The sequence below is a fragment of the Tympanuchus pallidicinctus genome, unplaced genomic scaffold (assembly GCF_026119805.1).
Source record: "Tympanuchus pallidicinctus isolate F22 unplaced genomic scaffold, pur_lepc_1.0 scaffold7, whole genome shotgun sequence".
Lineage (NCBI taxonomy): Eukaryota > Metazoa > Chordata > Aves > Galliformes > Phasianidae > Tympanuchus > Tympanuchus pallidicinctus.
The window spans coordinates 22,982,918-22,997,652 of record NW_026294791.1 but is presented as its reverse complement, the minus strand read 5'-3'; the positions used below and the strand labels follow the sequence as shown (position 1 = coordinate 22,997,652).

The following is a 14,735-nucleotide window of genomic DNA, read 5'->3' as shown; positions in this document are numbered from 1 at the left end:
CTCGACAATTTAATGTCTAGCAATGTACTTCTGGAAAGGCACCTCCCCCACCGCCACTAAAATGCTTCCTCTAACAGCTGCTGTGTCACAGAGACACATCAGCACCAAAGAAAGTTTCAAAATCCTCACAGCATTCTCATGCTTTCCAGTAATTTCATACACACACTGCTGTTTTGTTTTCAAGGGGCAGCACTCAGACTTGTTGCAAAGAAAGCCAACATAGTGTTTGCTCTTCCAAAGCAAGACACAGACTCAGTACTTGCTATTCTGATAAGCACAGGAAAATAAATAGCTGTAACATGAAAAATGAAATAAGCACTGCTTCCACTGTGATACGCCAAGTGGTGCAGCTTAGATCCAAGTATTTCTATACTTAGAAGTGAGTATCATGGCTGAAATGAGATGCATTAATTCTAAAAAAGAAACTGGAACGCTGTCAAGATACCATTTTCCCATTTAATCTGTAACTCATCTCTTGCAGTTTTTCTTTGTGTATCTGGCAAGCAGTCAAATTCACACGAGTCCTTAACAGGTACTAGTCAGTCATTTACAGCATGAGTCTGTGGCTTCTATGCTCACTGTGAAAAATGAAATCACCTGAAACTAAGTATGCAAGTAATACCAGAGCTTTGTATGGAAGCTGTGAACAGGACGATCACTTCAGTTACTGCTCTGAAACTTTCCGGCTATTTTTGTTGGGGGAAATACATATACAATCAACCTGGAAGAACTACACCCCTCTGTGCAAAAGAGAGCAGTGAAATTAATGTGCTGCTAATGACACCGAAATTCTTCCACTCAAGTAGTAGCCTTTTTTCCCTCTATATAAACACAGTGTTTTATTTTGAATCAGGACAGTTTTATGTTTGGATGAAATGCAGCATTTTCAAAGCTAACAGCTGTTCTCATTTAAGAAAACTTATCTAGAAAATTGCATTGACACCCATCCTCAGAAATAAATAAGCATTTTTCTCCTTCTTACAAGCAGACGCTTCCAGATTTCCAGTTTTGAACAGAGGCATCTGCTCTGTTTTAGGAAGAGACTGGACTAAGCTTTCCCTGGGCTAACAGGCTTAGCAAAATAGGAGAAATAGCACTTGCTGTGTTTGGTACCTCACATCTAAGCAGGAACTCCTGCTGCTGTTCAGTTCAAGTAACAGTTGGCTGTGCAGAACAGACAAGAAATCACCACCCACCTGGCAGTTCTTCCCCGTGTAACCCAAAGGACATATGCATCGGTATGTGCCTAGGCTGTCCACACAGGACCCTTTGTTCAAGCAAGGATGTGAATCACACTCATTAATTTCCATGAGGCAGAAGGGCCCCGTAAAGCCCACTGGACACTGGCAGGTAAAGGAATTGATCCCATCCACGCAGGTCCCTCCATTGAAACAAGAGCTGCAAGAGAGGGAGAGCAGAAGGTAAATGAGACAAAATGCAATTAGCTCTTAGCCAGAGATGGCACGAAAACATAACTGAAAAGAGACGGAAAACCAGATTACAGAATCATCTGTGCTCCAGTAAGCCCTCACTAAAGAAGCATAAAGCAGATAAAGTAATTCAGCGGGGCTCCGTTTTGTTGTGTTTTACCTTGATGGGCAAAGAAAGTAAACCATGGTTTCAATGAGTCATTAGCAATGGAGTTAATTTCTCACTTAAAGAAATCTTCCCAGCTTCAGTGACACCACAAACAGTGCTGTTTGCTCAAACTGACAGGTTGTATGCAAATTGTATTACAAATTCTGATTGCATTACAAATTATAAGCAGCAGAACAATTTGCCTTTTCTTCTTTATTATTTTTTTTTACTTCAAAGGAATCAAAGGTATGTTTTCTCAAGGAAAGCTTCATGTAACATGCAAAACACGAGCATGCTCCTTATTGAAATAATGTGAAAGTACTGGTACTGCTAAACCCCTTCCTCTTCTCACGAGAACTTTCCTTCAGTCCTTGATTTGTAAAGCTACTCACATATGCACTGGCAGAATTCAGATCAAAGGAATTACCCCCCACAACCTTCTGATCATAAGGAATTCTACCAGAGTACATGTCCTACAGAGAAGTTACTGGGAAAATTAGCAGAAGTGAAGCCTCATGCAAAATTAGCTCCTCACAATTTTTTCCTCTAAAGAAAAAGAAACTCCCGCTCCTCTGAAAATAAATCTAGATCAGATTCAAGATGATCATTTTGATAAAGAGCACAAAATGCATTCCTGCTTGTTATCTGTCTTGAGCACTGTGGAAAGGTACTTTCCGTGAAAGAAGTGACTGAGTCATCTGCCTGAACTTTCAGTGCAAGTTTTAAGTACCTAAATTCTGACTGTCATTAACTTAGAGCTGTCAACATCAACCTATTTATTAGAGCTGTCTTTCTGCCTTGTGGACTGCACACCACTTCAAAAGGAGCAAAAACTGCCTTCAACGTTCATGGCAAAACAGAAGCTGGAGGAACTGTCAATCATTTGGCACACTGCACTGAAATCAAGCACCCATCTCCAAAAGAAAGCGTCACTCTTTCTCATAGGAGGTTTCTCATAGAAGACAAGGAAGAATCATTTGAACCAAATTCAAATTAACCAACCATAAGCATGCTCTCAAGTATCGCTCAGTAAATTTTGGTTGAGAAGGTGTGACTGGTTTAGCTTGGCAGACCAGGCCAAATTGCTGCATCCCTCATTCATACCTGCAGGACCGGTTTCTGTCCTGACTGATAAGGAAATCAAAACCAGGATGAACCTCAAGGAAGAACCAGGCGTTCTGCTCTAGAGCACCCAACATACTTGATTAAACAACTGTTGGGCAAATTGAACACACCCTCATCGGTGACACAATCCTCTTCCTAAGCAAAAGATGTTAAACTACTTCCTCCCCCACAACTTCAATTTTATAAAAGACAGGCAAGACCTTTTCTTCGTGCACACAAAATGCATGAGAACAGCAAGGGCTTCACATTTAGGCACCTTATTTGTTTATTGTAATTAGACTAGAACAGATTTTTTTTTAATTATCTCAAGCTGTATTAGAAACTGCTTCCATCTGAGAATCTAAAGTTACTTATCTGAATCCCAATGAAGCTTAAAATAAACACGCAGAAAGAAGATGGATACACAGATGTAACCCTCAGAGTTTTTTTCAAAGATCACCAAGCAAACCAACTCATCAGGGAGGAGCTATTGAGCATTTTAACTCAGTTCCCTACCTCCTCCTTAAAATCATTTCAGCTTTTAATATCAGCACTGCTAACTCACATCCAGTTTTTGAGCATTAAAAGGTCTCCTGAAAAATTAAACATTTCCAGTACAAAATTAGTGGATTCAGTTCTCCTCCTGGTTGCCTCCTCGTAGCTTTCTAGCTTTCCATTATTTGCAGTTAATAACTCAGCTCAGGCTTTCTAGCAGCAGCACTGTGAAGTTTCCTCACCTCTCTGTGCATTCATCGATGTTGTTCTCACAGTTGGTTCCCTCAAATCCAGGCTGACACTTGCATGTATAGCTGTTGACATAGTGGGTGCATGTGCCTCCGTTCCTGCACGGTTCACTCAGACATTCATTGGTATCTGTTTGACATTTATCTCCATGAAATCCAGGTAGGCAGATGCATGAGAAAGAGTTTATCCCATCCACACATGAAGCCCCATTTTGGCAGGGATCTAAGACAGAAGCATTAACTTAGTGTTAAAATGGATAACAGTAAAAACCCAGGCCTATGGTAGTCATCTTCAGAAAAAAAAAATGTATGACACTGTCCAGAGGGTAAATACAAGTTTTTCTGAGACACTTCATGGAAGAGAACCAAAAAGCTCTGCCAATACTGAATTCTCAAGGTGTGGATCAGGACAAAACTTCAGGGCCTACAGATTTCTCTCCCAGGATTTGTTGAACCAAAAGCAACAAAACCAGCCCCAAAGCCTCTCATTTTAAAGTTCAAGCTCTGCTCTTTTGCCAAATGCCTACCAATAAGAAAATACAAACAGTTCACTAACCCTTTCTTCTCCCTTGTTTGTACAGACACTCCTCAGCACATGTCAGGACACTCCTCAATGCATGGGAGAACTTGTGTGATTAATTCTAAGCATGCAAGTAATCCAGTCAAATCAAATGTGTATGTGGAAATTAGTATATGTATGAGTACTTCTGCATAATTAAGCACTTGGCATCCTTCCCAGTATCAAAGGCAGACAGAGGAAAGGCTGGTGGAAAAGCCCAAATTTCATACTCAACCCTGATTGCTCCTCACCCCAACAATTCTTAGCATTTTCTTCATTGCAACCAAAACCTTTTTAGTTGTGCATTGCCTGTATTTTTTTGGTCTCAGCTACTCCCTGCTGCTGCATTCCTTTTATTTCCACAAGCACCAATTTGCCATCTCTCAGTAGTTTCTTCCTACTTTGCTCCTTCCACTTTAAGAACAACAATCCTATGTCAGATTCTGCCTCTGAAGCCAGTTTTCTTTTCTAGTCAGGCTTCCCTAGTCCAAGAACTTGCATATGTAAAGGCAGAGAGGGGAATGGGGAAGAGGGAGAAAAATAAAAAGGTCACTGAGCAGTTTTTGTGATCTAAGACTATCCTCAAGTACTACTAAATACAAATTTTGAAGTGCAAATAAAGTCAGCCGAAGATCTGCAGTTCAACACAAGTACAAGATCATTCTGTTCACTGGTAAATGAAGAAAACAGATGAGAAAGGTAATTAAAGCTCACTTATTGACTGAGAAATATGCTCACATGATAAAAATTTTGGTTGTAAGACTGACACCTGCATTCATTTAAAGGTCATCTGACTACTGCAGAGAAAAAGCATGCTCAAAGCAAGACCCCTGGCAGCTGTAAAATGTTGTGTCTGTGGCAGCCAGCCACTTATGACTGAAGCCAAAATTAATGTTCCGTGCCACACATTTACTACAGAGAAAGGAGACTAGAGTATCAACTTTTCAATAAGTTCTTGTTATTGGAGGGTTTATTTGCTTCATAGATTAAAGACACTTGGCTCAAGCCATGGAAGGTTTTTGTTATGCTAAATGAAATCAGCTGCAGCAGTAATCTGAAATTCCTCTTCAACCTCATGGGTGTGCTACATAACAGACAGCACTGGATCAATCTCAACTCAGAGATTTTCCAGCTGTTCAAGAAAGACTGAACACTTAAAATGTTTGCATCGTCAGATATCCACATAAAACACCCATATAAAACTGAGCCACATCTTCATTGGCTTCAGTAAATAAAGCTTTGGATCAATGCACCAGTGCCACTTTTTGTACTCTGTTTCTTCAGAAAGAGGCAAGGAAAAGCTCAGGCTAAGCCAGATGTGTTAGAAATTCTTCCAATGGTGTTGCTTTGGGGCTCTCTCACGGTAACTTTTACTCACGGGCTTGTTTGAATCCTTCTCTACAGCAGTCACAAATGTAAATTTCTTTCAATGCAAAACATGACTTTCTAAATGCATATCCAAAGCCTGTAAGATTTTGGTTTGTTTTTAGTCTATTCCAATAAAAGCTAGAATTATTCTTTTTTGTCCATTGCATTTTTTTTTTCCAAGAGGCAGCCAGTTAAAAAAATACAACGTGGTGAACAAGGTTTGATAAAGCACTTCACAATAGTATCAGACAAGCTTTTAAACACAGAACACTTTTCAGGAGACTCATTTTATCTGATGATGATACAGAAAATGCCAAAAAGAACAAGCACCCAATATGTGCTTGGTTTCCCTTGTAAACAGCACTGTTAAGGCCAAGAAATGAACAAATGCTCTCTTAAACAACTTCAGGCGTCATCACTGTACAGCTTACCCTCCTGCAGCTGATCTCTGTTCTGGAATACAGTGCCTTCCTGCTGCTTAATTTGCTTCCAGATATGGCTTAACTGGAACAGCAACAGGATCCACTCTTTCCAGAGTATTAATGTCAGACAAATACATTTCAAGGACTGCTGTTGTCTCAGATTCCCACCACACCTCAAACAAGCTTACCTTTGAAATACAGATAAAGTCTGCAATGTTACTTTATGAATTAAAATTTCAGGCAAACACAATTATTCATTCAACAGTGTTCCTTATTAAAGTACAGAAATAAGGATCACTTCAAGTTAAAAATTTGAAAATAACTCCTATCATCAGCTAGAATACATTTTTAGCAGCTAAACGTAATGGATTTTGCCTGCCTTACACATGCAAGTATTACAAGGCTGAGGTTTTGAGGTTGTTGGTTTGTGTTTTCTTTTTTCCCTTCTTGGTAAGAACTTACAAAGGAACTTTTGAGTACCTGTTGAAGAGCAAAGCAGAATTATTTCTATGTAAAAGGGGAAAACAGAACAATTCTCTAATACTCACTAGACAGGCAGTCATCAATGTTACTGTCACAGTCTCCTCCAGTGAAGCCTGGACGGCATTCACACAGGTAACTGCCTTGAATGTTATGACACAAAGCGTGATTTTTGCAGGGCTTTGAGAGACATTCATCAATATCCACGGTACATCTCTCCCCTGAAAAACAGAGAGTGCAGAAGTGAGATCTTTCCTCATGTCAGTGGTCAAAAGGCTCGATGCCAACACTACTGAGCGTTGGAAGTACTGTACGTTCCCAGGCACATTACCTTCCCAGCCAGGGGCACACTGGCAGGTGTAGCCTTCAGAATCAGGAGATTCTTGGCAAATTCCCGAGTTCTCACAAGGGTCAGGGGAACACGGTGCAACCACTACCTGGCAGTTCACACCTGGAGTGCAGAGGGGAGAAAACAGGAGAATATAGAGCTAAGAGTTTTTTCAGAAGAATGAAAAAAAAAAGATTGCAACTTGCATCACTGTCCTACACAGCAGTGGATGACATTTCCATATTTGACAAATCTTAGCAGTAGAAAGATCAGAATACTCCTCGTAGGCTCAGCAGATAGACATGGTAATCCCAACTAAGTTAATTTGAGGGCAGTGACTGGAAGACAAACCACTGAGCCATAGAGGGATGTGAGGAAGCCAAAGGCTGTATAATCCCAGCCTATAGAAGATGAAGTCTTCAAGCCTGCTTGCAGAGAAGACACATTAAGTGAGAAAGGCATAAATATGCAGCTACTACTGCTTTAGTACTCTTCAGCACCTTTTCCTGCTGCTATTCTGATTACATCTTTTTATTTGCTCCTCTTCTTGCTTTATGTTACGCTTACACTACCAAAGTTCTAGCATTTCCTTCTTTCTTATGAAGTTTTTGTAAAGCTACAGTTAAAAGAACTCAATCTATTTATCCACTAGGCAAAATTTTTAGACAGTGCCACTACCAAGCATGACTTTTTCTTTAAAAGATTATCTCATCACTTTCAGATGAGCTGCACATTACATGAGATGTTTTTGCCTGTGCAACATACATATTTTGTGGAATAAGAACTCATCCACTCCACTGTAAGCCTGGATGCTTTCTGGCAACAATTACTGTATTATGAATATTTTCTCTCTTTTAAGTGCTTTTTCTGGGCTTTGATATCTTCAAGGAAGAATTATCCTTCCAAATAACCTTATGTCCCCATTGAATTGCTTCTACACTTAAGAGAATTGATGTCATTTGGATGGCACCAAACTTCCAATAATGTCTCTTCAGATCCCAGTGCATTTACATAGACTGTACAGATCAGTTTAACCTTCTTACAAAGTAAATTGCAATTAGGACATTTCTTAGGCTCAAACAAGGCTTAAGTACAATCTTAAAAAGCATTCTATGCAGTTGTATCACATCTATATTCAACTGTAATTCAACTTTATATAACCATGGCATTTTCCTTCTCATTTCCTATTTCCAAAAAGTTTAATGAAAATATTAAAATGCCATTAAAAGTGCAATGAAGTGAAAAGAACACCACTCTCTATGAATTTTCACCTTTGAATCCTTTCTTGCAGGTACATCTATATCCGTTCAGCAGATCCTCACAAGTTCCTCCATTTTGGCATGGGTTTGATTTACACTCGTTCCCTTCTGTTGAACAGTAATCTCCTACCCAGCCTGGGTCACAGACACATTTGTACCTTCAAAGGGAAGAGCAACACGAATGAGAGAACATTTTGGAATAATTCCTCTTCACTCCAAAATACTGAAAATAAACCACCCTTAAAAAACACACTTCCCTCCTGCTAACAGTTTCCACAAAGCACTTAGACAGCAATATGCTTCTGCTTTGATAAGTCCATCTCAACACATTTAAAAAAAAAAAATTATAGAAAGTGGAGAAGAAAAGTAGGTTTCGAAGATGAATAGACTAATTTAAAACAAAGTAATGGTTACAAATGAAAACAGGTGGTTGGAAGCAGCAGCAATTTACTGCATCATGTTTCAAAATCTGAAGCAGCTCTCCACCCATATGACATAGACCCAAAGACTTACTGAATCACCCCGGACTCCAGTCACACAAAATGTACGCTGGCCTCCTTCCCCATCACATAGACAATACTTACTTTATCTCACACCAAGCATAAGGTGCACACAGGCATAAACAAGAACACAGGTGACCAGTGATGAACAATTTTATTTTTCAACTTTACATGAAGGCTGAACCTGACATAAAGGCAGCCATCCTGTCAGCTCAAAAAGTGCTGAATCCTGTCCTACAGCAGTGGCAGAACCCTTCCTTGCCAAGTGCTGACAACACTTTCCAGGACACAACATGCATGGAAGCCACTACTACCTCTGGGCCAACTGGAAAGTTTCATAACTATGCTCCTGTCCCTCCCTCCACTTGTCAGCTCCACAGCCCCTGTGCTCCCAAAGCCCGTGTCATTCATTCACCATGGATTCATCCCCAACAAACAGAGGTCTTGATTCAAGGCTCACAAAGTCAGCATTTGGTCTTCCTGGATGGGATGATTCAGCAACAACTGTTCCCATCAGAATGGCCAGAAAAAGCTTTCTTTTCTTCTCACAGGCATGCAACAGTGTGACTAAAGCTGATTAAATCTGCCTTGGATATGCTGCTCTAAGACAACCACTGCTCAACAATACATCTCCTTATCTTGAGAAAGCTGCTAGAGGAAACAGTCAGCTGCATTCCATCAATGTACCAACTTTAAAACAGGATGCCTTGTTTAGAACAAACAAATAAAACACCAGCCATCAACTTTTTCCCTAAAAGCAGATGACTGAGATGGAGGGCATAAACTCATTTTTACCTTCTTCTTGACTTTTCATCCTGATCTTCTCTTCCAAGCCTTGAAGTACCACCTTTATACAATATCCCCTGTGATTGGTTGTTACACCAAAATTTCTCCACCTGATCTTCCAAAACTGCTCTGCCTCCTAGTTTGAGTTATCTGCTTGTTCCTTCATGCAGAGTATTTGGTTAGCAATAACAGCTCTAGTCACAAACACACCCTCCACACTCAATGCTTTAGACTTTAATGAAATAAGTATGTGCTGTTTTTCAACAATTTTATTTGGAACTATTTCTTTATTTTAATTGCTTTCACTCTATTAGATTGAATTACTGAACTCTCCCTTTCAGTGGTGCCCACAGAGGGTAGAAAAAACTCACGCTGAAACAGCACAAAAGGCAGCTGGAGAATAAAGGTCTGCACCTTCCTGGGATTATTTCATGGCCAGCAAAGAAGTAATATGAGAAATTAAAATTCAGAAATCTCTAATCAAGGCAGAACTCAGGGTGGTGGGGGCAGGGAAGAAAGTATAAAAGGCAGTAGATACATTTGATGTTACAGTAAGGACTTACCCACTAACAATGTGCGTGCAGTTGCCATGTACACAGGGATTACTAAGACAGCCATCTGCCTGTGACTGACAGTGAGGATGATGGTAACCTTCAGGACATACACACCGAAAGCCATTGACTTCATTTATACATGTTCCACCATTATTACAGGGGCTGGATGCACATTCGTCAATATCCACATTACAACGTGGGCCTAAAAAATACAAACCCAACCAAAACATTCCTTATTAAGACATATTTCTTTCAAGAACATTTGTCCTGCAGGTCTGTAAGATCATGTGGTTGAGACAACTCTGTAAAGCTGAAGCAGAGGTGCAGATCTCGCATGTTTAAGTGGCTATAACTGAAGACACAGACTGTTTCTGAACCTGGAAAACAACACCTATGCTCAACAAGTATTTACAAACCACTCAAGAATCTCAACGGAGCTGCATTGAAAAAAATCAGTAATCAACATTCAGTTTCATTTTTGGAAAGCAAAAATCACTCAACTGTATTGTATTTGGAACAAACCTCTTGAGCTCCACTCGTCAAAGCCTTTCCCTTCTGTGCTAAAAGTACCTGCCCTCTGCACAACCCATACCGCCATACTGTCTGCAGTAAATATAGGCCTTGTGGTTAATTGCGTAAAAGGAACTCTAAATAACACTGTATCCTGTTTTGCCTCCTCTCTTCACAGTTTGTGCCAGAATTGCTAAATCCTGCAAATATTGACCATAAGAATGTGTGAGGCTGCAAAGCTAAGCTGAACGAGTAGTGAAGTTGAAAAATGTTTTTAACGTATAGAAAGCACAAAGTATCAAGAGCCCAGCAGGCCAGCTCTTTGAATACAAGAACGGGTCAATTCATCACATCTCTGAATTATTTCAGCAGATAACAGTAAGAAATCCAGTAGGATAACAAACATAGTATGACAATGAGGGAGACCAAAGGCAAGAACGATCACTGCTATGGACACAAGAACATCACCGTGACAGAGTCAATGGCAGAAAGAAGCTTTGGAAGTTTAAAAAGATGCCAAGAGAAGCACAAAAAACACATGAAACCTCTTAGTACTGCTTCTAATGCATTTCAGATCAGTCCTAATTAGAATCATTCAGTAATAAACAGTAAACAGACATGAGAAAACTGCTACAAATGGTACCAACTGCCTCACAACAATTATTTTATGAGCATGCTATCCCACGTGCCTCAAAACGTATTAAGTCCATTATAAACAGTGCTGAGATGTGCTGTAGTCATCAGAACCAGCCAGTCCTGATGCAGACCTACAGTTCTGAGCATGGATTTAAAAGCACATAAAAGCTTCTTTTTTCAGTCTTGTTTTTTTTTACGATTCTACACAATTTAGAAGAGGAGACAGCACAGATCACATCATGAAATAGAAGCATGGCAAAAAGTGGGTTATCGAGTTGGAAGCTTCTAAGCGGAAAGCAGTTCATTACAACACTGACTTCATGCTTTGCTTTTGCTGAAAGAGAAATATTAGTCGTGGTCCAAGCCCAAGGCACAACCTAATCCAACACCTGTCTACATTGTTCACAGTCTGTGCTCCTGGAAAGAAGCTGTGAATAATAAACCAAAGTCACATGGTTTTATTTGTTATAAAACCGAGAACCATGAATTAGACGTAATTACCTAACTAGAATGGCATCTCACAGCACAGATCAGACCATATCTCCACTTGGTGTAACTCGCTGTAATGTAAGACACTGCGATTCAAAGATCAGAAGGATCTACTGAGATATTAACAGAGTCCCTTGCAATCAGTACGCAGAGAACAACTTCCTTAGCTAACAGGATAACTATCACCAAAACAACCTAAAGCTATCAGGTAGCTGAATTTACCTGTAAATCCAGGTTTGCAAGCACAGTTGTAGCGATTAATGCCATCAATGCAGTCCCCGTGAACACACGGGTTACTTGCACAGTCATCAAAGTTATTCTCACAGTTCACTCCTGGAAAAAAGATAAATTAAAGGAATAAGGAGATCAAATCTTAGCAAGACGAACAACAAAACCATTCCCTGGAAAGAGGAAAATTAAGAACCCCACCTGCTACAAAGTTACATAGGCAACCTAAAACAAAATAGTAAGGCATTTAGAACAACATACCTATTTTTTTTTCAGCCAATGTACCTGACTGAATCTTTGGGGTGTAAAGAGCAGGTAAGCTCTCCCAAGACTATTTGCAGTACATATGTGAGCTACTCAGTTCACACAGACACAGGAAAACGCAGCAACCAAAATTAATGTGAAGGTGAGAGTTGCTTTAGGCTCTTTACAGTAAACTTATCCTACATACAAATACAGCACGCACCAGAGGAGAAGTAAGAAATAATTAAATCTTGAATCCTATTACAATCCAATCCTTCTGCTTGTCCCTTATGTACCTGAAGTGCCCAGCAAACAGTTGCATTGGTAGCCGTTCACCAAGTCAATGCAGCGCCCTTGATGGAGGCAAGGATTGCTGTGGCATTCATTGATCTGCTCACTGCATATGGCACCCATGTAGCCAGGACTGCATATACACGTGTATGAATCGATTCCATCTTGACATTCACCATGGTGGCAAGGATCAGGATCACAGTTGTTGATGTTCTCCTCACACAAAACACCAGTAAAACCTAGGGAAAGATGGCCAACGACAGTAATTAACTGGTACAGTGCTGCAGTGGACAGAATGCACGGGAAGTGTCATACTACAGACATTAGCAAACTGGTGGGCAGAACACCAGGGGTAACTGAGCACCTCAACTGCTGGCCATTTTCCAGCCCTGAAAAACAACTGACTTTTCCACTGCTCACAGAACAACACCTCGCAAGGAGAATCCTGGCATCAGAAGCATTACCTTCATTATATTCAGAAGAGTAGCAGTGAGAGGAAAAACATACACCTCCACAAAAAAGTATTTACTTGCATCAATATAAACTACCTGAAGGGTCTCTCCTGTCATTATTTCCTCTACACAACACTGGAAATTTGACTTTTTCAATACATGAAATTACTGCAAAGATGCTGCAGAAACCTTCCCAAGGGGACTCTCTTGGCTCATGCCACAGTTTCTGCAGCTCTGTTTATTGAAAAGTCTCCTGTTCCTCTCATTGGAAAACTTTTCAATAACTCCAATCAAACACCAACTGCAAATTCATGAAAGACTGCATGCAATCTCCTCTTCAGTTAGGAGCAATGAAACAAGCATTAGTTTGGCCTGTTTCATTCTGCTTCAGCTGGGAAACATCCTGAGCAAGAGCAGACAGAATTTGTTCACGAGAAGGGCTAAAAAAAAAACAAAATAAAAAAATCAGGAAGATAAGAACAGCAAACAACTCCCTCAAGAGCCCTGTTTTCCATGATGAAACAGGGCTATATGAAACAGGGACTATTTAAATAAATGGATTTCACAGATGATGTTTTAAAGCCACAGCTCACGCTGCCTTCCAGCAGGTGGAGATAAGGAAGGCAGAACTTCAAATTTCAGACATTAACTGGAGACTGATACAAACCAAGCTGCAGGGAATTTCAACAGCTGAAGAGTGATTCTCACCTGAGCACAACAAGTGGATAACAGGCTCCCCATTTTTCATACAGGTTTGTGGCTAGTTCTCTGGTCAAACATACCAGGTGACGGCTAACATTTCCAAGTTCTGCGAACGTATGCATGGATGAATGGGTGTGGAAGTAGGTGGGGAGAGGGAAGGGAAGCTAGTTAGAGAGATGGATATAAAAAGATGTTAGGGAAGGAAGAAAACCAAACCCATAAGAGAACGAACAGTGGCAGAAAAAAAAAAAAGACGGGATAGAGGGAAGGAAAAGAGGAAAGACCTAAGACAACTCAAGAAAAAGAAAAGCCATGATCTACCACTGGGAAGGAGAAGTGGAATAATGCCAGAAGGGAAAGAAAAGACAAAAAGCAAGCAGTAAATAGAGCTATCTGTACAGCATTTGGCCAAACATTTTGCAGTTTTCAATCAGTTCTGCAGCTGGCGAATAGCATTCAGGGAACATACATCACTCATATTATGAGATTAATAAAGCAAGAACACATTCAAACATGATTTTCCAATAACTGACCTGACCCAATGATGAATTTCATATTTCAGTCTTAGAAGGCTGTCAATATTAAATATTATACTTAGCATACATTTGTTTAAAAATAAAAAAAAAGATTTTTCTCCTACTGTAGCTCAGCTGAACTACTTTAAGACCAGGCATATTTCTCAATCTTTTAACTGAACAACATACCTTAATGATGTACAACTTCCTCTCCCTCTTTGTAGACAGAGTTAGATTAGGAAAAAAAAAACAAAACAAAATCTGAATACGGAAATAACTCCTCAGAGAGGACAGAAAATAGCCCCAGTACAGAGCCCTTCTTCCATTTTCAGTCAAAGCACAAACCAATTTACTAAGAGCTGCTGCTGAAGTCACATATCCATTTGGTTGCTTCCAGGCTGTTCCTTGAAAATGCTCCATGAACTACGTGCCATCACAGTAGTAGCAGCCTTCCTTTCTTATCTAGTAAAGAGGATCTCTGTACTGAGATGGCTCCCAGTAGTTCAAAACCCAAATTCAGAGCAAGTTTGGCAAAACACAGCTCTCCGCACTGTCAGACACTACACGATCCCAAACTCTGCAATAAGCTCTGCAATGAATTAATATTTTATCTCTGCACTATCAGGGAATGAAAGCAACCAGACCTCATGCTTGCTGGAGAAAGACCTTCTAGAGTAGACTCCAAGTTTGGCAAGGACTTGAGCTTTTTCTCCTTCTGTCAAATTATTCTATCGTGTGACACAAACAAAAAAAATATCTGGCAATAACTGTTCCTCTCCTGATTAGAGCTACTTTAGACCCTACTTCCAACATGTTGTTTCTTCATGGACTCTGGGTAAGGCTGTGTGTGAAAAGAGCAGGAAGGAGGTTCTAGGCTGATTTCAGCTGTATTCTGTACAGGGCAGAATAAATTACTGAAGTCAGATGAATTTGCCTGAACAACCTGATTACTGGAATGATTCAAAATAAGAAAAATTGTGCATAAATC

At 40.1% G+C, this 14,735-nt stretch overlaps 1 protein-coding gene across 1 annotated transcript in view; it reads right to left on the bottom strand.

The window, feature by feature from the left end:
- The window catches only part of NOTCH2 (notch receptor 2), an 80,414-nt gene that overhangs the window by 21,547 nt on the left and 44,132 nt on the right, over positions 1-14,735 (bottom strand). The window contains exons 11-18 of the mRNA XM_052665803.1: positions 12,084-12,317; positions 11,539-11,649; positions 9,691-9,883; positions 7,854-7,999; positions 6,586-6,705; positions 6,323-6,475; positions 3,420-3,648; positions 1,197-1,398 (exon numbers count right to left, since the gene is read on the bottom strand). Coding sequence (XP_052521763.1) covers positions 1,197-1,398; positions 3,420-3,648; positions 6,323-6,475; positions 6,586-6,705; positions 7,854-7,999; positions 9,691-9,883; positions 11,539-11,649; positions 12,084-12,317 — 1,388 coding nt within the window. The remainder of the gene's footprint in view (positions 1-1,196; positions 1,399-3,419; positions 3,649-6,322; positions 6,476-6,585; positions 6,706-7,853; positions 8,000-9,690; positions 9,884-11,538; positions 11,650-12,083; positions 12,318-14,735) is intronic.